This window comes from Notolabrus celidotus, chromosome 8 (assembly GCF_009762535.1).
Source record: "Notolabrus celidotus isolate fNotCel1 chromosome 8, fNotCel1.pri, whole genome shotgun sequence".
Taxonomy (NCBI): Eukaryota; Metazoa; Chordata; class Actinopteri; order Labriformes; family Labridae; genus Notolabrus; species Notolabrus celidotus.
Genome location: NC_048279.1, coordinates 21,464,962 through 21,484,486, shown reverse-complemented (window position 1 = coordinate 21,484,486; position 19,525 = coordinate 21,464,962). Strand labels below are relative to the sequence as shown.

Here is a 19,525-nt window from a genome sequence, read left to right as displayed (position 1 = left end):
CAAAGTATATCTCCTGGTCAAATATTACTCCAATACAAGTGAAAGTTGCTCTGTCAAATCATTACTTGAGTTAGAGTACTGGAGTACTTGCTTTTAAAAATACTGAAGTATTCAAAGTACTTAAAAAAAAAAACTCAAAATGTGCAGTCAAGAATAGGAGTACATTCTGTTACATTCTGTTTATTTAGAAAACATTACTTGAAATCTCTAAAAACTATACCTTGTAATAAAAACTGCAACTAAGTAACTCCAAGCACAGACAACTTAGTTTGAAATGTTCATCTGGAGTTAAACAAATGTTAGCTCAACACGCTTTCTCAGGTTGGACAGTGAATGTTTGTATTTTTGGGCAGAGTGAGAAACAGGGAGAACATTTCAAATGATATGTATCATTCTTCATTTCAAAAACCTCTAACACGGGCTGAAGATATGGCCATGGGTGCTCAGGTGGAGAATTATAGCCATCATTACCACCTCTAAATGAACTGCCTGATCTTTGTGAAATGTGCTCTGTGTTTGCTCCATGTTCAACCGTGGAGACGCACGATATACAGGTACGACTAAACCACTGAGACAAACCGAACTACACAAACACATTTTACTGTCTTAGGGATCAGATTTCAGAAAAGAGAAGGAAATTCATGAGCTGACTTCAAAGCTAAAGTAGTGAGTAACTAGAGCACTGATAGAAAAGCAGTGGAGTAAAAAGTACAATAATTGTCTTCTGAATGTAGTGGAGTAAAAGTAATAAGTTTACCAAAAAATAATACTCAAGTAAAGTACAGCTAAAAATATACTTACGTACATTTACTTTGTTACTGTCCACCACATGTTTTGTTTATATTTCAGCTTTGCTGTACTTTACAATCATAGACTGTAGATAAAATAAAAATCTATATACAGTCTATGTTCACAACCTACTTCTGTCTTCTTTGTTGTTTGCAAATTAATCTGCTAATTCTCCTCTTGTCTAGATATTTGCTTGTGTCGTCCTTGTTGTCCTATGTACGTCGCTTCTGATAAAAGCGTCTGCTAAATGTCATTGTAACATGAATCCAGGAATCCAAAGTAGCTGCATTACCGCCACCTACTGGACAGAAACAATACCTTGTTTTCTGATCAAGAGGTCGAAACACTTCATGCATCGTTGTTGACACTGAGGCCAAACAAAATTTACAAATACAAAGCTTTATTTACTAAATCCATTATTAATTATTTTATCTTTCTGTTTCATACGCTTCATACTGTGTAATTCTGTGTGGGCCCTAGGAAGACTAGCAACCACACTGTGTAACCTAATCGAGATCCTAATAAAGAATAGAGAATGAAGAATTGTACAGAAAGACAAAACAAGGAAGATTATGAAATCTACTAAACTACACTACTTACAGAGCTGTTGTAATTTTAATGGGCTGAGACTATGTAAAATTTTCTATTGAAAAATAAATAACTTGATAAAAAATATTTCATGCTACTGAATGTACCAATTGTCAGTGTGTTATTATGTATAATATATTAAATTAATGGGTAAATAGTTTAAAAGTAAATTTTGATTTGATCTAATTGATTAGTTAAATCTATTTGAAATAATGATGTGTTTTTTTTTCTCAAGATTTGTTTTTTGTTGGCAAGCTTTACAATACAGGTCCAGTATTTCAAACGTATTTTAATGTTTTAAACATAGTCATATGAAAGCATATATATACACATACAAAAAAGAAAAATAAATAATAATTATATATACATACATAAAATGAAATAATTACTATATATATACTGTAAAGACATACATACATACATACATACATATACATACAAACACGCACACACACACACACACATAAAAACAAAATAAATATAAAAGATAATAATGTTAAATAAAATAATTGTATATATGTATTTCTAATGAGTAAACGGGTAAGTAGCTGAATAAAGCAATGAATATAACAATGATTATTAAAATAAGAGAAATAATAGTTATAAGATAAGAAAAAAATGTAGATTCAAAGTAGTGATTAAAGAATCATGAAGAGAAAACAAAAATGAACATAAATGAATGTACTTAACACACATATTCTTTAATGATATGTTTTCATTGAATAGTGATTAGTTTGACTGCTACAAAGGAGCAGGATGAAATGTTTTGTAAAAAAAACATCACGTATATCACGTGTTGGACAAGATCAGCAAAGAAGTAGGAGATAGTGCTTTTTCCATGGGAGGCACCAAAATCAATGTAATTCAAGAAGTTTCTCAAGTAAAAATGAATATACTTGAACAAGGAAGCACTGCCAGGTGGTAGTGCTTTGGTGGTAAGCACTGTCATCTCATACTGGCTGAATGACTGTAGGTTTAATCCAACTGCTGGATCCCTTTTTGAAAACACATACACCTGAACCAGAAAACACAGCACATTAGCAGTGTGGTGTGAGGGTCAGCACTGTTGCTTCAGAGTTATCAGTGGTTGGAGGGATTCTGCCTGCTAGCTCAGAGCTTGTTGTGTAGTAGAGAGTGGAAAACTCCTGGTACATGTTGTTGCTGCTACAAGATGTGCAGTAGAGAGAGTGAGAGTACTCGGACAGCATGTAAACTTTGCTGAGATGTAATCCAATTACTTTTTTAGCACACACTCAACACATTTTAAACCCCTCCGACCCCTCACTCTGACCTCTGGAGTCTGAAGCCCTCACACGTCTCATTCATGGTAGGGGACACAGAGGAGGGCGGAGGGCAGACATGGACGGCCGTGCAGTCCATGTCTGTGGATGAGTCTTTTGTTTTCTTAGCTGTGAGCACTGGAGGTTTCCTGGATGTGCGAGTACGCAAGTGGGGGGGGTATGGGGGGTGAGATGCCTATCTTGTCTTATCATAGGCCTTGACTATCTATCTATGTAATCTGTGGATGTTTGTCTAGGGATTACGAAGGATTTGCTCACATCACTTTGAGTCTTAGTTGTGGATGTTGTTTTTTCAGCTCTGAGGCCCTCAGAAAGGAAAACAAAAACCTGTGTTTGATTTAGAAAGTCACCCTCCTTATATTTCTGTACAATGCAAAACATAAGCAGCAAATCCTCCGGGCCTAAAACTGTTAAAAAAAATAGGAGTCAGTGTAAGATTGGTGTTCTAAATTAGTGCAGGGGGGCGGAGGATTCAAAGAAAAGGCACAGGGGGTGTTTCTTACCCCTCTCTCCCCTTTTCTCTCTGCCTGCCGGTCTCCTTGGTCACTCTCACACACAGGCACATCCTCACACAGACACAAACACAGACGAAGGGCTCAGTCCTGCTATGGCCTCCACCACCACCACTGCCGAGGAGAGCTCTCCATTCCCGGCCGACATAGCGACCCAGCAGCCCGACTTGGAAACTAGCATAGAACCCAGCTCAGCAGTGAAGCCTGAGCCCAGCAAGGCACCATATGACAGAGAGGAGAAGGAGAATGAGGAAGAGAAGGAAGGTGAAGGAGGCTCTGTGCAAGAGGAGAAGGCAAGAGGGCCAAGTTTGGACCCGGAGTGGGTGGAGGAGAGGTTCAGGATTGACCGGAAGAAGCTGGAGAACATGCTGTATGGTGAGTGTACAAAAAAGTCCCTTCTTCTCTTCTTCTGATTTTTCCTGAAGTTATTCCCTCCCTGTGTGTTCTTCGTCACTGCCTCTGTTATCTACTTGACCCTGTGTGTGAGTCACGGCTTCCAGCTCGCTGCTCTCTTGTTGTTCCCATCAGTATAACCTCAATCCACTAAACTCCTGTTGCAGTGTCACTATGATTTATGACCTGTTATGTTGTATGCATTCAGAAGTCATTTCTGCCATTATCATTCCTATCTGTGAAGCAGAGGAAGCTGCCTCTGTAAGTTATTACTGCTTGGCAGGTTTATGACAAATGCCTCTCCTGTAAAACTCTCTCTGATGCTGAGCCACTGATGCTGATAGAGGCTGATGTTTGCGTGTCAGGTGGGACTGTGTATTTGAGCAGCCTCAGTCAGGAAGTAAATATCTCACCCCTTTAGGTGATAAGCTGTCAGACTGCACTTGAGCATTCACTCTGACATGATGTGGAAGCAGTCTCTGTCTTCCTTTTGTTTCTTTTTTTAATTCCCTCTTTATTTAGCCGTTGTTTTTTAAATTTTTTGGTCAAGTGGGAGGTCTTTGCGTCACCAAATGCCACAATGTGATTAGCTGTCTCCAGGCTAATTTGTGGTCGCAACCCCCAACCACCACCTTCTCTCTCCACCCCATACTGTTCTCTCCCCATTCCTCAGCTCTGGCCAGCGTAACCCATAGAGATGGAGGGGGGCTTCAGGGCATTTCTGGGTCTCCCCCAGTACCCTGTAAATGTCACGAGGAGTGATGGCCTTTTAAAATTGTTGATATTCCCGGCAACCTATTGTTGCAGTTGCTTGGCAAATTTGAACTAAGTCCACATTTGCATGTTGACTTTTACTTTACACACACGCTGTAAACAGAGGAATATTGTGCTGCTGACCAACAAGACATGTTGAACCACACAGGACTATTGAATTTCATCTGTTTGCTTTTTTCTATGTGTTTTTCAGCTCCACACAATGAAAACGATGAGACAGGAGAGCAGTTTTTTGAGAGAGTAAGTACAACTCCACGACAGGAATAATCACCGCTGCACAAAGCCTTCTGGATAAATGTAGCTTATAGATGATTGGGATCATCCCTGCCACTGTTTTAACATTTGTTCTATCTTCTGCATCCAGTGATTACTGGTTTTACAGAGGTGGTAATTACAGTCTTTGAAATGCAAATAAGGCTTTGTATTCTTTGATTGAACACTGCGTCTGGATGTGTTTGCGTTGTGATTGTATTCGTGGGATTTAGAGTGTGTATTTTTGTGGTATACAATGACTGTCTCGTCTGTGTTTCACACCCCCTCCTATTGTGTGCGCATCAACAGGTGATGAAAGAAACCGACACTCAGGTGAAATGGCCATCGAAGCTGAAGATCGGAGCCAAGTCAAAGAAAGGTGACAATCCTTGTTATTTTACTCCCACAATACCAGAACTCTCTGTTTAATGTCTGTTGTGTGTTTTCTGTTTTATTGATTTAGCACTGCCCGGTAATTTGAACATACTCAATTGTTTAGCATTTAAACAGAGTTTCTTCTTCATTCTAGATCCACATGTGAAGGTGGAAGGGAAGAGAGCCAACGTTTTGGAGGCAAAAAAGAAGATACTGGAAGTGCTGGAAACAAGAGTGAGGGCTCAGAGCTGTAAAATAAAGAAATGCTCCTTTCAATGACGCATATTTGAAAATCTTTTTGTCATTAAGCTTAAAAACAATCTGCTGCCCTTGACATCTTTAAAGTAGGATGCACAGTTGACAGCTCTGTTTCTGGTTCCAGGTGAACAAGGTGACTCTAAAGATGGACGTGGCCTATACAGAACACTCCCATGTGATAGGGAAAGGGGGAGGAAACATCAAAAAGGTGATGGAGGTCACATCTTGTCACATCCATTTCCCTGACTCCAATCGCCACAACTCCACTGGAGACAAAAGCAACCAGGTGAAGCTAAGTTGAGTAGACTTTTAGTGAAAAAATGACAATTCAGGAATAAAAAACAAAACTTACTATAATCATTTTATTGTTCAACTTTTCACAGGTCTCCATTGCTGGGCCCATAGAGGGAGTAGAGGAAGCCAGAAGGAGGATTAGAGTGAGTGGTCACTGTGGAATCTTAGCACAGACTACCCAGGATAGGCTTTTACTTGTTTCACAGCTTAATTTCTTCTTTCCTGTCAAAACACAACGATCAATAGAATGATGAATCGAAGGCTGACACAAAGAGAACAGGTGTATTTGTCTCTCAGAGAGTTGCCTTCTTGTTGTCTCACATGTCTGTATTTCCTCTCCTCTACATACCACTTTTTGGTTTCCATCAACACTTCCATGTCGAAGGACCTGCAGCCACTGTCCTTGACCTTTGACCTCCCTGTCAGCTTGGTGCCCCAGGCTCTGCCAGATGCAAACTCTCCGCTCATACAGCAGGTAGTTCAGACACTGGGGGTCAATGTAAGCTTCAGGGCCGTGCCACCACATCCCCAGGCACAACCTGCTTTCTATGAGAGCTGCTGCACAGTGTGGGGCCTGCAGGGCAACGCAGCTGCTGTCAAGGTCAGTGCTAAACATTTCACAGAGAATACAGTTCACACACAGACTTTTTAAACATTCTGGTCACTGCAGATAAAGAAACTGTTTTGGCTATTTAGCTTTGGCTATTTTTCCCATGTGAATTTATAAATCTGTGCTCTCAACTTAACTAACTCAAACTAAACCAAACTTACCTGATATTTCATTAAAACACAGCAGCCAATCAGAAACTATATAATATGATATACATAATTCCATGTGTATTTACATCCTGCAGAAGGCAACTTGCATTCTGATGGACTTGCTGCTGGGGTCAGAGGTCACAGGCAGTGTCGTGAACAGCCAGCTGGATGTCACCTCCCAGCAGCACATCTTCTTATTGGGACAGAATGGAGCTCACTTTCTGAGCGTCATGCATCAGACCCAGACCCAGATCATCCTGCCAGACCTCAGCGCCCCCCAGAGTCCCCCCTCACTGCTCATTCAGGGCAGCCCCGATGGAGTGTGCCTCGCTCGTCAGCAGCTCATGGTACAGAAGAATGCAGAATCTTATTTTTAGTCATAACTCTCGTGGTAACTGATCTAAATATCATATTCAAATGCTCTAAAAGTTTAACTCATGACATGTCTTTCTATATCTGCTGTTATTTTTACATTGTGTGATTTTTTTTAGGACTGTCTGCCTGTGTGTTTGATGTTTGACATGCGTGAAGATGGGGAGGCAGATCCTTCTAAACTGGCTCAGATGATGCAAAACCTTGGAGTCTTCATTAGCGTGAAACCCAAAGTAAAACAGACCAGCAAGGTATTACTCATAAATGTTGCTTTTTTGTTAGAATCAATCAAATCTCAAAAGGAAGCTACTGTCAATGTTTTATTTACCAAAAGTGTCTTCATTTGTAATCTTCAGCGTCACAGCAGAATTTGTATTTCATGTGCCGTGAAATACATTTGGATACTTGGTTCAGATCCTCCACCATGCAGCCCCATTTGCTGTTGAATAATGACGCAAACTTTGAATTGTTGTGCGTTTTTCAGTCAGTGGTGGTAAAAGGTCTGGAGAGGAACATCTCCTGTCTGTATGAGGCTCGTCGGCTGCTTCTAGGGTTGGACCCCTGTGAGACCTCCAAGGTAACCGAGATGACTCAGGACCCTGTGTTGGCTGGCAGCGAGCTCACAAACTATTGGCTCAACATGCTGCTGCAGCAGCTTCGTCTCTCTGAGCAGGGTGAGCGGACACAGAACATGTCATTGCCCACATCAGTGTCCCTTCTGCCTCTCCCTTCTTGCAGTGAAGGATCATTCTTCCATCACGTCATGGTGTTTCTGCTTCACATATACAGATGCTTTTTTTGTCAGCTTCATGAAGTAATTTTTCCATCCTTTTTTAAGGTTGTTCTGCACTATAGCGCAACATTGTGCTCTAATGTTGTGTCTAAACCACACAAAAAAATGACAGAAGCCTCAAACTCATACTGTCCTAAATCTGTTTTTGTAACTACATCCTACATCTACTTTTCTATTAACTTTTAGCAACTGTAAGTTCTAGAAAGCTGTCTTTTGTGCGTACACTCAAACCTGAAAAGTTTGTCTCAATGGTCGGAAACTTGTTACCGTTTGTATGTTGTTGTTGTTGTTGTTCTTTTAAGTGTCCCCTCTTTTTCATTAGGCTCTGTGTCTGCCCCAACTCAAGAGTTGTTGACTGGTTCTAAGCCCCGACCCTCACCTCCACCAGGCCTCATCCCTCCTGTTGACGAGGGCAGGACAGGACTGAAGGGAAACGACAGCCGGCCGCTTGAAAAAGTTTGTTTATAGTCTGTTGCTGAAAAAAAAAGTGTCTTTTTATGACATTGATCTGATATTCGTACCCAAGAACCAAACTCTCTCCTCTCTTTCAGATCCTTGAAAATGAGGACCTGTCTAGCCAATCAGATGATGATAGCCCAAAGGTGAATGTGATGTCATCATCTGAGGTGTGTGATGCAGTCAGCTACATGGGTAGGATGCGACTGATGGGTCGCAGGGGGAGTCTCCAGGGACCTGAGGTTGCAAAGGTCTTTGTGCAGGGCAGACGCCATTCAACAGGGCAGGCGCTAACATACAGGTGAGACCTTACACACACACACACACACACACACACACACACACACACACACACACACACACACACACACACACACACACACACACACTCACACACACACACACACTCCTGTGCCTGATCTGTCAAGAAGCTATGAATCTTGCTAACACAGGAAAATAAGATGGGGAAAGGGCAGCTGGTTGACCTTGTAAAATGTTCCTTTCAGCTGAGCCTCTGCCCCTGAATGATCCTTTGCCAAAAAAAAATCTTTGTAGTGAAGTTTAAATGGAGAGGTTCTTCTTTGATGCAGTCTATAATAATAGAAGACCACCGCACTTTCTTTAAAATCCTCTGATGGTCGCCCTCAAAGCAACACCTCACTAGCATTTGTGTGTGTGTGTGTGTGTGTGTGTGTGTGTGTGTGTGTGTGTGTGTGTGTGTGTGTGTGTGTGTGTGTGTGTGTGTGTGTGTGTGTGTGTGTGTGTGTGTGTGTGTGTCCTGAACGTGCCAGACTGCTGAATGCAGAGATGGAGGGGGGGAGGACCGAGCGGAGGAACAGCCTGAGGAGAGACGTGATGCTGGCTCAGGATGTAATCGCTGACTCATCCAAGGCTGAGGTGAGGAAAAACAGGAATTGTAAGTCTATTTTATTGCCTCAACTGAATGATGCACTACATCTATGGGCAGCTATATCTGGCAGCAGGTAATTCTCAGAGGCCTAACAATCAAGTTTTTCTGAACCCTGAAATTTTTTTGACACAGATACTGTTGCAGTGTTTCAGAGATCTTTACTTTTAGAGAAGTAGGGTACAAGAGAAAGAGTGACACAAGTCTTAAACTTCTCTGCATCAAACTTGGGTGAAACTGAAAACAGCAGCAGCTTTTTATTTGTGCTGTTATATAACCTTTCGATTTGCACATCCGTGACCCTGTTGCAATCTGATTTTTGAATCAATTTCTGTGTTTGTTTGTTTGCTTCCTTTCTTACTGTTTTTGTCATCTCTCGCTCTTAAAGGTTATTGCTCGGAGGATTAACGACTTCACTTTCCCAGCAGCAGGATGCATTAGGGTTCCTCTGCCTGTTCTGAGCAACTCGAGGAAAAAACAGTTCAATTTCATGCATTATTTACCCACCCTATTTTCTTTTTTGTGTTCTGTAGGATTATGACTACGAGAAGAAGAAACTCATGGCTACCCGAGGTTAGCACTTTTAAATGTTTTTTACTTCTTTAGCTTTGTGCGAGGAGCTCTGCACAGGCTTCTGCAGCAACAATTAGGGCTTTGTTTAGCAAGTATTTGATTTTTATTGATCCACAGTTAACTGAAAATATATCTATTAAAAATGCATTTGCAGGAAAGTACTGTAAATTGTGTTTTGCCCCAGAAACGCCACCTATAGTTTACAGCCAAGCTGTTGTTTTTTGATTTAAACAGGGCATATAATGGAAGCATAAATCGACTCAGTGGTTCATACAACATTAAATGAAGAGTATTTTGGATTTGTCTTTAAAAATACACCAATTTTTGACATTTTGTTATCAAAGCATGATTTAATGTGACGTGATTACCTGTGTTAAGTAGCCTTTTTTTAGTTTATTCAAACACATTATGGGGGGAATACATTAATATCCGGAGCAGAGGCAGACACTTGATCTCTGTGTTGCTCACTGCCAACACAACTGATGAAGGGGACCTGTTTATGTGCTGCACTGTGCCAGGGTTATAATAGAGCAGCACTGGCACTACAGATTCTCAATGAAGACAACACACATGCATGCAGACACAGTTTTTGGGTGCTGTCACATACACACTGGAAGGAATCACTCCCTCATCCATCTTGCAGAATGAGAGATACTGCAAAGATCTGCAGCCAAATGTTACTGAATTCCCTCAGTGTTGCTTTATGGGATTATGAATTAGCAGTTTGAATGGGCCATCTGCCTCACAGTCATTAAGACACCCATATGCCAGTATATGAATGGGACATTTACTCACACAAACACACACAGACACACACACACACACACGCGCGCGCACACACACAGTCCACCAGTTATAATCCATTTAATATCACAGTCTTCAGAGAGCCGCTACAGTGTTATCACATTCAAACATGGAGTCTGTTCCAGTGGTAGAAGTAGTCCAGGTTCGCTTGTTGGTCATTAGAGACTTTGTATCTGTCTTAGTCTCAGCATTAAAAGTTTTCATACGTATGCAGCATGTTGGCAAGAAGAAGTACTGTTTGTGGCTCATTATTTCCACCTGAGTCAAGCTTGATTCAGTGTACTAGAGAGGCTGAGGAGGACTTGCAATGCATTTTAGTGATGGACAGACTGTAGCTATATGTATTGTTATTGACTACACATAGTCACCGTACATTTTTCTTTTTCTTAACCAAGTGTAGCTTGTAAAAATAAATGAATAAATGGATAATGTGCAGCCACTTGTGACAAAGCAACAGAGGAATATCACTGCTCTGCAATTTCTCTCAACAGTAACGTGCCTTTTAGTGCCTTTGTGCTAGCTTATGTAACGTGCCATTGTTTTGTAAGCTTACACTAATGTCATAAATTATAAGAAACAGGACAGCTGTTTGTAGCTAATGCTAATTTAACCCATTGTATATAATCTTTGCTGCAGAAAACTCAGGTAGACAAAGCCAGCAGCGGGCTCGACTTGGCCTACTGGTTAAGTTGCGGCCTGGGTTCGAAACCAGCCTGCGGCTCCTTTCCAGCATGTCATTCCCTCACTCTCTCCCAGTTTCCTACACTATCCACTGCCCTCTCCCTCTATCAATAAAGGTGTAAAAGCCCAAAAATATGTAAAAAAAAAAAAAAAAAAGACAAAGCTAGCAGCTAATTTATGAACTTTGTGGTTTGGTAGCTAAAGCGCCAGATATACTCCTCAGGAGTTTGTCAGGAGCAAATCAGCTGACAAAAGAGAACGCATTTGATTTAGGCTGCAATAAAATATGCTAGCCAGAAACACAACTCTTGCCAAAACGTCTGTGTGCTCAACCTGTAAATGAGCTGCTGTTAGCTTACATGTGAGCTTATGATATGCAGCTGTTGCACCTGCTCCCGAGGGGCTGGAATAAATACTGTTTTAATCTGTTATCTGACTTTGCTTTTTTTTGTTTTCCTGTATCGTGTCAGCCATGCAGAGGAAGCCTGTGGTCACAGAAGTCAGGACACCCACAGACACTTGGAGTGGTCTTGGTTTCTCCAAGTCCATGCCAGCTGAGGCCGTCAAAGAGCTGCGCAACATTAGCAGACGCAGCTACAAACCCTACCTGAGCACCATCAACAGCCAGCAGCCGGTACAGACACTAAATGAACATCTGATTTAAATAACTGATACACTATAGACTCCAAACTAAGCAATTTGAGTGTTAATTCAAGCTGCAGGGGGCTTGACTAATTTGCTTTTACTGAACTTGATTTCTTTCGAGCTGCCAAAGCTGTTTTCTGTTGCAGTGCAGTGAAACAAGCACCCCTACTGCGGCCCACCAACACGGCCTCATTTATTGGTCCTGCCCTGTAACACTTTAAAGCATTTATCTCCCTGTGTGGTAAGCACTGCCAATTTGTATGCTCAATTACCTGGGGTCTGATACCATCACCTCAGTCAGCACAGCCACTCCTCAGCAACCTGTTTACCTGTTTCAGCTCTTTAAGGGCCTCCTGAACAGCCACTCCTTGATTGCTCAGTAGCCAGTGATGGAGATGCACTCACTTAAGTCAATGAGTTCAATTTTCCTTTTTGACCTAGACAGCTGGGAGGAGGCATGAGCTATGCTGCTTTTATTGATAAATTACATCAAGAAAGTGTTATTATCACAGATAAGTCAATGGGGGCAAATGAGCTAGTTTAGAAACATGAACTTGCCTTTCTTGTTAAATGGATCGATGAATATCCTCTCCTCTGAAACATCCTGCAGACAAGGAAAATTGTGATCACTTGCAGCCGTTTGTCTCCTGACCTCTCACACTGACAAAGAAAAGAGAGATGAAAGAAGAAGGGGATATTGACTGAAAGAACAAGGCGCTGCTGTGAAATGTTGGCAGAAAAAAAGAGTTGCTTGTTAATATTTAATGCCTTTACACTTTCTCCTGTTTTCTTAAAGACCCGGGCTGCACAAGGGGGAAAGGTGTGTAACGGCAGCGACTCTGATAACTGGAGAGACCGACGTGGATCCACACCTTCATCCTTGCCTGTGTCTTCCTCCTCCTCTTCTTCATCCTCTGCTTCATCCTCCCCTTCTTCACCCCCACCTACATTCTCCTCATCCTCGTCCTCCTTCCTTGCTTTTGCATCCTCCAATAGAGGCAGAAATGACAAACCCTGTAAGTCCCATCTCTGTGTGTCATTTAGTTCCAAACTGTTTGCCTGGGCGACTTTTAACCCTTTCCTCTGAACTTGGACCTTTTTTTCGTGTCTAGCTGAGAGCTACTCAAACGGCTACTTTGAAAGTGGGTGTTCATCGCGGAGGGCGTCAACCTGCAGTCAGCGGAGCCCCTCTCCCCAAATGATGGACAACTTACCTGAGCTGCTTAGCCAGCTCGGCCTGATCAAATACATCGACGTGTTTGAACAACAAGAGGTAGACATACAGTATAAAGACTTGCAGTACAGCTTTTTGGCAAGAGAAATGTTTACTTTATCATGACTTACTTAAGCAACACACTGGATTTAAGTTTGGATAACTGCATGAGAGTAACTGCTGCAGGGTCTGAAAAGGTGTTTGCACAAACAAGCACAGACACTCTTACCCTCTGCAACATCTCTTATGCAATATTAATGAGCTTCCCAATGCAACTGTAATCTGCTCTTCAGATTGACTACCAGACATTCCTCACTCTGTCTGATGAAGACCTGAAGGAAGTGGGCGTCTCCACATTCGGAGCCAGACGCAAGATGCTATTGGCAATCTCAGGTGAGAGTCTGATTTCCAAGCTTGGACTCAGATCTGCTTCTCCATCTGTTGAAGTTGGCTCTTGCCTCCTCTGGTTTTGTGAGATTGATAAAGCCATTTATCTTCCGTCCCAGACCTAACCAGGAGCAAGAGGAGGCTGTCAGATACGCCCGCAGTGAAGCCGGGGTACCTGGAGGGCGGAGCTAGTGGTCGACTACCCCGAATCATGGACCTAGAAGTTGCTGCTCAGAGTAATCGCTGGTGAGAGGAGACGCCAACCAGCTCTGAGTGCCATCTGACTGTCATGGAGATTATAAGGCTCTATGAGAATTTACAGAGATGCTATTTCCAGAGCAGAAGTTTAATTTGTTTCTTATTAACCATGAATGCATGAGCATGAAGATGCCCCAAAGAGCAGCAGAGACTGATTAAACATTTGACTTACAGCAATTGCCCAAAGGTTTTTATAGAGAATGAAGACAAGGAGGTCTCTTTCTTTCAAACCTCTGATACAACAAGACGGGGCCACACTGATCTTTTGTGGTGTCTTTTATCATCATAAAGTGCCTTCCATTAGGGGAACTATCACTTCTATGCTTTTATCATGTGTTCTTTTAACCACCACATTTATGCAATTGTACATAGAGATTTACAAAGATAAATTACACTGTATTTTGGTAGTGATTGATGTTGAATAAAATGTTGACCATAGTGTAATCCACCTGGACCGCTTTCTTTCATTGGACTTGTGTGTTCCTATAGGAAATGAGGTTTATGTTTAGGCCACCCCTTCATTCAAATTCCCCATGTAGCCAGCTACAGCGTGAACTGATCCTGTACTCAGAAACAGGATCAGACCACCAGAGGGCACTGGCATCACACACTGTGTTCAGCAAAATCAAGTCACATTCATGTTGCAAGAAAAATATATTGCATTTGTTTGAGGAGTAAAGAGTGAAAACAGTATTACAGACCACGGTGGAAACGCTGGATTTAGATTTGAAATACACACAAGCAATAATCTGATCCAAACAAATAAAACACTAATTGGTTTGAAGGTAAATTATGCTCTTTTTAATGTCATTTATTTCACCTGAGTGCTCACCTGAATGTTCTAATTTAATTTATCACTGCTGCCAGGGGTGAATCCACTGGAACAGCTTATGAGTTGTTTAATTTATTTAACAGAGGGCTTCAGCTAGCTCTTCGGTACTTTCAGAGGGACCTCACAGGCAGAGTTTTAACGAGAACAGGATAATCTCTCTCTAAATGTGCAACGCTGGGATAGTGTTTTTGGTTACCACATCAGAGCAAGTGATCCAAGAAAACCTCCACCGGGGGGCATGACATGAGGGGGTCTGATCCGTTCAGATGCTCCACAAGCTGGCGGGTGCAGCTGAAGCCAGGCATGAGAGCAAGAGAGTGAGTGGAAGTGGTGGGCTGTGACAGATTAGTGAGAGATGATCCCTGCTTATTACAATGTCTCTGCCAATTACATAGGCAGGCTTTAGACCAGTGATCCTCAAATCTGGTCCTCAGGCTCTGGAGCACTGCTGGATTTCTCTTCTGTCAGGTACTTAATTGCTCTCTCCTGTGGCTCCGGCTTTAAATCGGTGCTTGATCACACAGCTAAAATGAAAACTACCTGGAAGAACCTGCAGCACCCTGAAGCCTGAGGATTTTGGAAAACTACTTGGACTTTTCCCAGGGCTGAAGTGGCAATCTTGGCATATGGCCAAGAAACATGGTGGGTGCTCAAAATGATCCTGTGAGCAGACTCATGTTGCAACTTAAATAAATAGTTAGAATCTCTTATCTTAAAGGGATAGTTCTTTTTTGGTGGGGTTTTCTGAGGTACTTTTCAACAGAAAGTGAATTAGCCACAAGGGATCTTGGTCAGCCCGGCCCCTTCATTGAGAAAGTGACAGGTGAACCAGAACAAAAGCTAGGCTATCAACCGTTACAGATAGGGTCAACTCTACCACGTAATTTAGCTATTTTAAAAAACTCCAACAGAAGCACTACTCTTGTTGTATGCTCTATTTGGTTATTTTTCAATGCTCTACTTTGCCGCAAAGAAAGACCATTTGTTTTTGCAGTATTCTCAGATGTGAGGTGTCACTGATAGATTGTGAATTTGTTTTTTCTTTTTATGCATCTCAGTTCGACATGATTTAAGAACCAGATACCAGATAAACGTAGGCTTACAACAAGAATAGAGCCTCGGCTGGAAAACAACTGACATTATCCGGCAGACACAGTAATGGCTGTAGTTTGTTATTTCAGCTCAGTCTTCCCCTTTAACAGCTAAAACAGTGTCTTGAAGATGCTCTACCATTCAGCTTTTCTGATGTAACTCCTGAACATTGAAGAAAGTTATAAGATAAGATAAGATATACTTTATTTGGTAAGTTGGTAAGAAAACAGAGGCGTTAAGTAAAAAGGGCCCTCTGGTTGGTGAGTGAAGCCGACTGAAGCAGTTAGTGATCTGGTGATATCCTCCAGTGGTATCCAGAAGGGTCCTTGTGACCAAGTCCCACTCGTGGCAGTAAGAAGTTTTCTTGTTTTGTGGGCATGGGCTCTCAGTTGAAACACCTGCATCACCCAATAACATTGAAGTTTTTTGAAGTTTCTCCTCCTTTTTTCTTTGGTCTCTTGAGTCTCATTTGTCTTCTGTTAACTGGGCCATAAAGGTGTCCTTGTGTGTCCACAGAACACGGCATGTCATCAGCACAGTCAGAGTTACTTATGTCATCTTTTCAAGCTGCAGCAGACCCTAACAGCTGATCAGTGCTGCAGATGCAGGCGGAAGAACATCTATGTGCCGTGTCTGAGAATAGTTCAAAAACAAATTGCATTTCTGACAGCAACGTAAAGCACTATAAAAATGACCTAATAGAGTGTACACTTAAACTAAGAATAATGTTTTGGTTGGAGTTTGTTCAAATTAGCTAAATGAAGTGGTAAAGCCGATCCAGTCCATAGTAGTAGTTAGCTGACTGGGTTCCCCCTGGTGGCTTAACACTTACTATTGACCAGTTCCTCACAACCACAAACACACCAACAAACAAAAACTGAAATATCCCTTTAAGGATGTATTTTAAGTTAAAGTTGTATCATGGAGGAGTAGGATTTGAGTGAGTAAAGATGATAGCTTTAAAACCACTTTAATCATTATTTTTATATTACTAATAGATCAAATGATGTGTACCCTGCAGTTCCCCTCAGCTTTACACTGAGTTTCAGTATGTTACACTTCATTGTTTTCCTTTTATGGCTCATTTTGCATCACTCTTACTCTCATTAGTGTTGTTTTCAGCCACAGCAGGCAGATATTATTAGCCCTGAAAACCAAATGTGGTCTACCCCGCACCAAAAACCAGCTGTATAAATAATCAACTATCTGTGGAACATAGTGGGGCATTTGGCATCTAAATAAACATCCAATATAAAAGAGAAATGAAACAAAAACACAAGACGGCACACTGCTGAAGAGAAGGCAGCTGGAAGAGAATAAGTGTAATGTGTTTTAATTCTGATGGACTTTGGGTTTTCACTATTCTGTACCTTCCTATCTGTGCATGCTCAGAGTGAAAACGTTGGATATGATGGGTTATCAAGGATCAAAATTAAAGGTAAAAGAAAATAGCTCTCTAACCGTATACTGTCAAATAAGAGCAAACAACACCACTCATTATATGACAAACTCCATCAAGATCCTCTCCTTTTGTTCCTAAAAATGATCGCCCATTGTGCTAACCCTCCTCCGCTTGTTGCCAATCACTGGTCTCCATGGAGACCCTGGCCTGATGGGAGGATCCACCTGACAGTGAAACCATCTGTGGGTAATATCAAAGCAGCCAATGAGGAAATGAAACAGAGGAATGGAGTGCCCTGAGGATAAAACACAACAACGCATCTCCCTGACTGAGATGAAGATGGAACTCACTCCAGGAGAGTGAGTGGGAGGGAGGAAGGAAAGAGAAACCGTAATGAGTGAGCATGTGTGTGTGTAGTATGTGAGAACATGGGGGGGTGAATGTGAGCACTGGTGTGTGATTGATGTGCCTTGTTGTGGCTGAAGTTGCATGTTTGGGAAAACAAGGAAAAACAATCTGCAATCAAATTTTGAACACTGTTTTGTTCATTTTTGACAATTTGGGCTTTTATTGAAGAGGTGAGACGAAGACAGACGGGAAACGCAGAGAACAAAGAGGGGCAGGTGTTGAGCCGGGAGGACAGGGATGAGGTCCAAATTGTTAAGTAAAGGAATCACATGCCTGAACAAGTGAGCTGCAGGGCCACTCTGAAATTAGATATATTGAATTTATTAGCTTGTTTTTAAATTGTATTCATTTATTTATTGTCCTTAAATTCCCTTCATGAACAATAGAACTGGGATGAGCTGCTGTTCTATGTGAGGTTAAGTGGTATCCTACAGGTTTTTTCTCTCTACTCGAAGATTTTAGTTTAATTACATGACGAGGGAACGCAGCTTGTCACAACTCCACAGCTCCCTGACTGACCTGCAGAAATGGCCTTGGATTATGAGTGTTCAGCTGTGTTATTGCTCCTGTTCATATTGACCGTGTACAAGCTTTCAAGCTTATTGGAACTTCCATAGTAATAAAATAAAGCATGTTTATAGGAGCTCCTGTAAAACAGAAAAGTCACAAGCTGAGCCCGTTACTCAATGGTCAGTCTGCTGGTGTGTTTTGTTTCTTCTGCTCACTAAGAGTTAAAATTTGCGAGAGCTGAACAAACAAATAAAAACAAGTGAGTACAGAGAGTAAAACTTTACAAAAAAGTGTAAACCTAAGTGAAGAATCAAGGTTGACATCCAGAAAAGGACAGAACATCAGCAAGTATTGTTTGGAACTCTGGTAGGTAGAGGTCAAAAACATGCCTGTGGTTACCACTTCATGCTGAAGTGAACCAAAAAAAGATCTCCATAAAACAAAACGTTGTCCATCTCACAGTAAACATTAAAATCAATTCTGAAAAGTTCCTCACCATCACAGAAACTAACTGACAGCCGACATCATTGCTATGTTTGCACAGACCATAGGTGCAAGATAAAAGAGACGACATCGACCTGTCCTTCCACCCACCGTTATGGGGAATGTAAGATCTATCTACGATAAGGTGGACGAGCTAACCCAGCACCAGAGGGAATACTGGCAGAGTAGCATCATGCTAACAGAGCTAACACCGGACATGAATGCCACATTAGAAGGATTTCACCTGCTGTGGGGGGACAGGATACAGGAGAGCAAGACTGAACTAACTGGTGAAGAAGGCCAGCTCAGTCCTGGACCCTGTGGAGGTGGTGGCTGACAGGAGATTTATGGCCAATTTGTCTTCTCTGATGGACATTTTTTTTCTATATATGTTCTTGTTGAAATTCTTGTACTTCACACCTTCTTGTTTTGCTGCTGTAACTCCACGAATTTCACTGTTGTGGGACGAATAAAGGAGTATCTTATCTTATCTTATCTTAAAGCTTTTGCTTAGCTTAGCCCAAAGACTGGAAGCTATACACAGCTGGTTTGGCCATATGACTTATACCATGTTATTACAGGGACTATGCACCATGTCTCTGCTTGTGATTGTCAGACATGTGATCTAGATAAGTTTTTTTTGTATGTATTCGTCTAAGATTTGATTTTTTTTTTCTTCTATTGAATCTTCATTTAAGCCTGAATTCCCTCACCTGCGTTCTTCTCCCTGTGTTGAAGTGTTGATACAATGCACAAAAAACGCAGCAAACATGACATGAGGTTTTTATTTTTTCAGCTTTTTACCAAGTAGACTCATCCTATGAAAAGATCTACTAGCCAGCTGCACACCCTCCACAGTAGAGTTGGATGCTCACTGGTCGCCTACAGTACCTTAAAGAGGGTTTCAAAGTGCTGAATAGACTGTTTCAAGCCACAAGACTCTGTTGTCCTTTTAGCCTCAGATTGTTGGTACATTGTGTTTCCACACTGCTGAGTGGGCTGTTTCAAGCCAGTGGGGTCAGCTGTCCCATTAGCCAGTTACACTACAAAAACACTCATTAAGCCTTTATGTTGTTGGGGGCCCTGCTGGCTTTGTGATTCTGCTCACTTTAAGGCGAGAGATAAGAGTATTTTCTGCTGCTTCCATTTATGTCTGCTTCTAACAGGGGAGGCTGCTTCCCAAGGTTGGAAAAGGTCAGAATTGATGGAGGGCTTTGATTGTTCTACTACAGAAGAATCTGAGCGTCAGAGGAGAAATAAAACCAAAAAGCACGAGGCACTCTTATAAATGTGATTGTAGTCTCACAGCAAGGAAAGAGATGTGTTTTTATTTCATCATGATTCGTTGAAAGGAGAATAAATGTGAGGCTTGTGCTGGCCACAGAAGAACAACAGACACGTGGACGCAGACCTG

General features: G+C 41.7%; 1 protein-coding gene across 1 annotated transcript; it reads left to right on the top strand.

Moving 5' to 3' along the window:
* Positions 1–528: 528 nt before the first annotated feature.
* On the top strand, positions 529–13,826 carry bicc2 (bicaudal C homolog 2). Its single transcript, XM_034690296.1, has 20 exons — positions 529–554; positions 3,238–3,565; positions 4,551–4,597; positions 4,919–4,988; positions 5,139–5,218; positions 5,367–5,528; positions 5,626–5,679; positions 5,922–6,137; positions 6,391–6,642; positions 6,787–6,918; positions 7,152–7,341; positions 7,783–7,916; positions 8,012–8,217; positions 8,708–8,813; positions 9,357–9,396; positions 11,352–11,515; positions 12,323–12,542; positions 12,639–12,799; positions 13,033–13,132; positions 13,246–13,826. Exons 2-20 carry the CDS (start codon positions 3,286–3,288, stop codon positions 13,374–13,376), a joined length of 2,745 nt encoding a protein of 914 aa, XP_034546187.1. The 5' UTR covers positions 529–554; positions 3,238–3,285; the 3' UTR covers positions 13,377–13,826.
* The last annotated feature ends 5,699 nt before the right edge of the window (positions 13,827–19,525 follow it).

What these genes read in the sequence shown, in the direction of transcription:
- bicc2 (XM_034690296.1), top strand. Translation starts at nt 3,286, where the DNA reads ATGGCCTCCACCACCACCACTGCCGAGGAGAGCTCTCCATTCCCGGCC. An exon ending in CTGGAGACAAAAGCAACCAG is followed by an intron (nt 5,529 to 5,625) that starts GTGAAGCTAAGT and finishes AACTTTTCACAG; the next exon opens with GTCTCCATTGCTGGGCCCAT. An exon ending in ACAGCCGGCCGCTTGAAAAA is followed by an intron (nt 7,917 to 8,011) that starts GTTTGTTTATAG and finishes CCTCTCTTTCAG; the next exon opens with ATCCTTGAAAATGAGGACCT.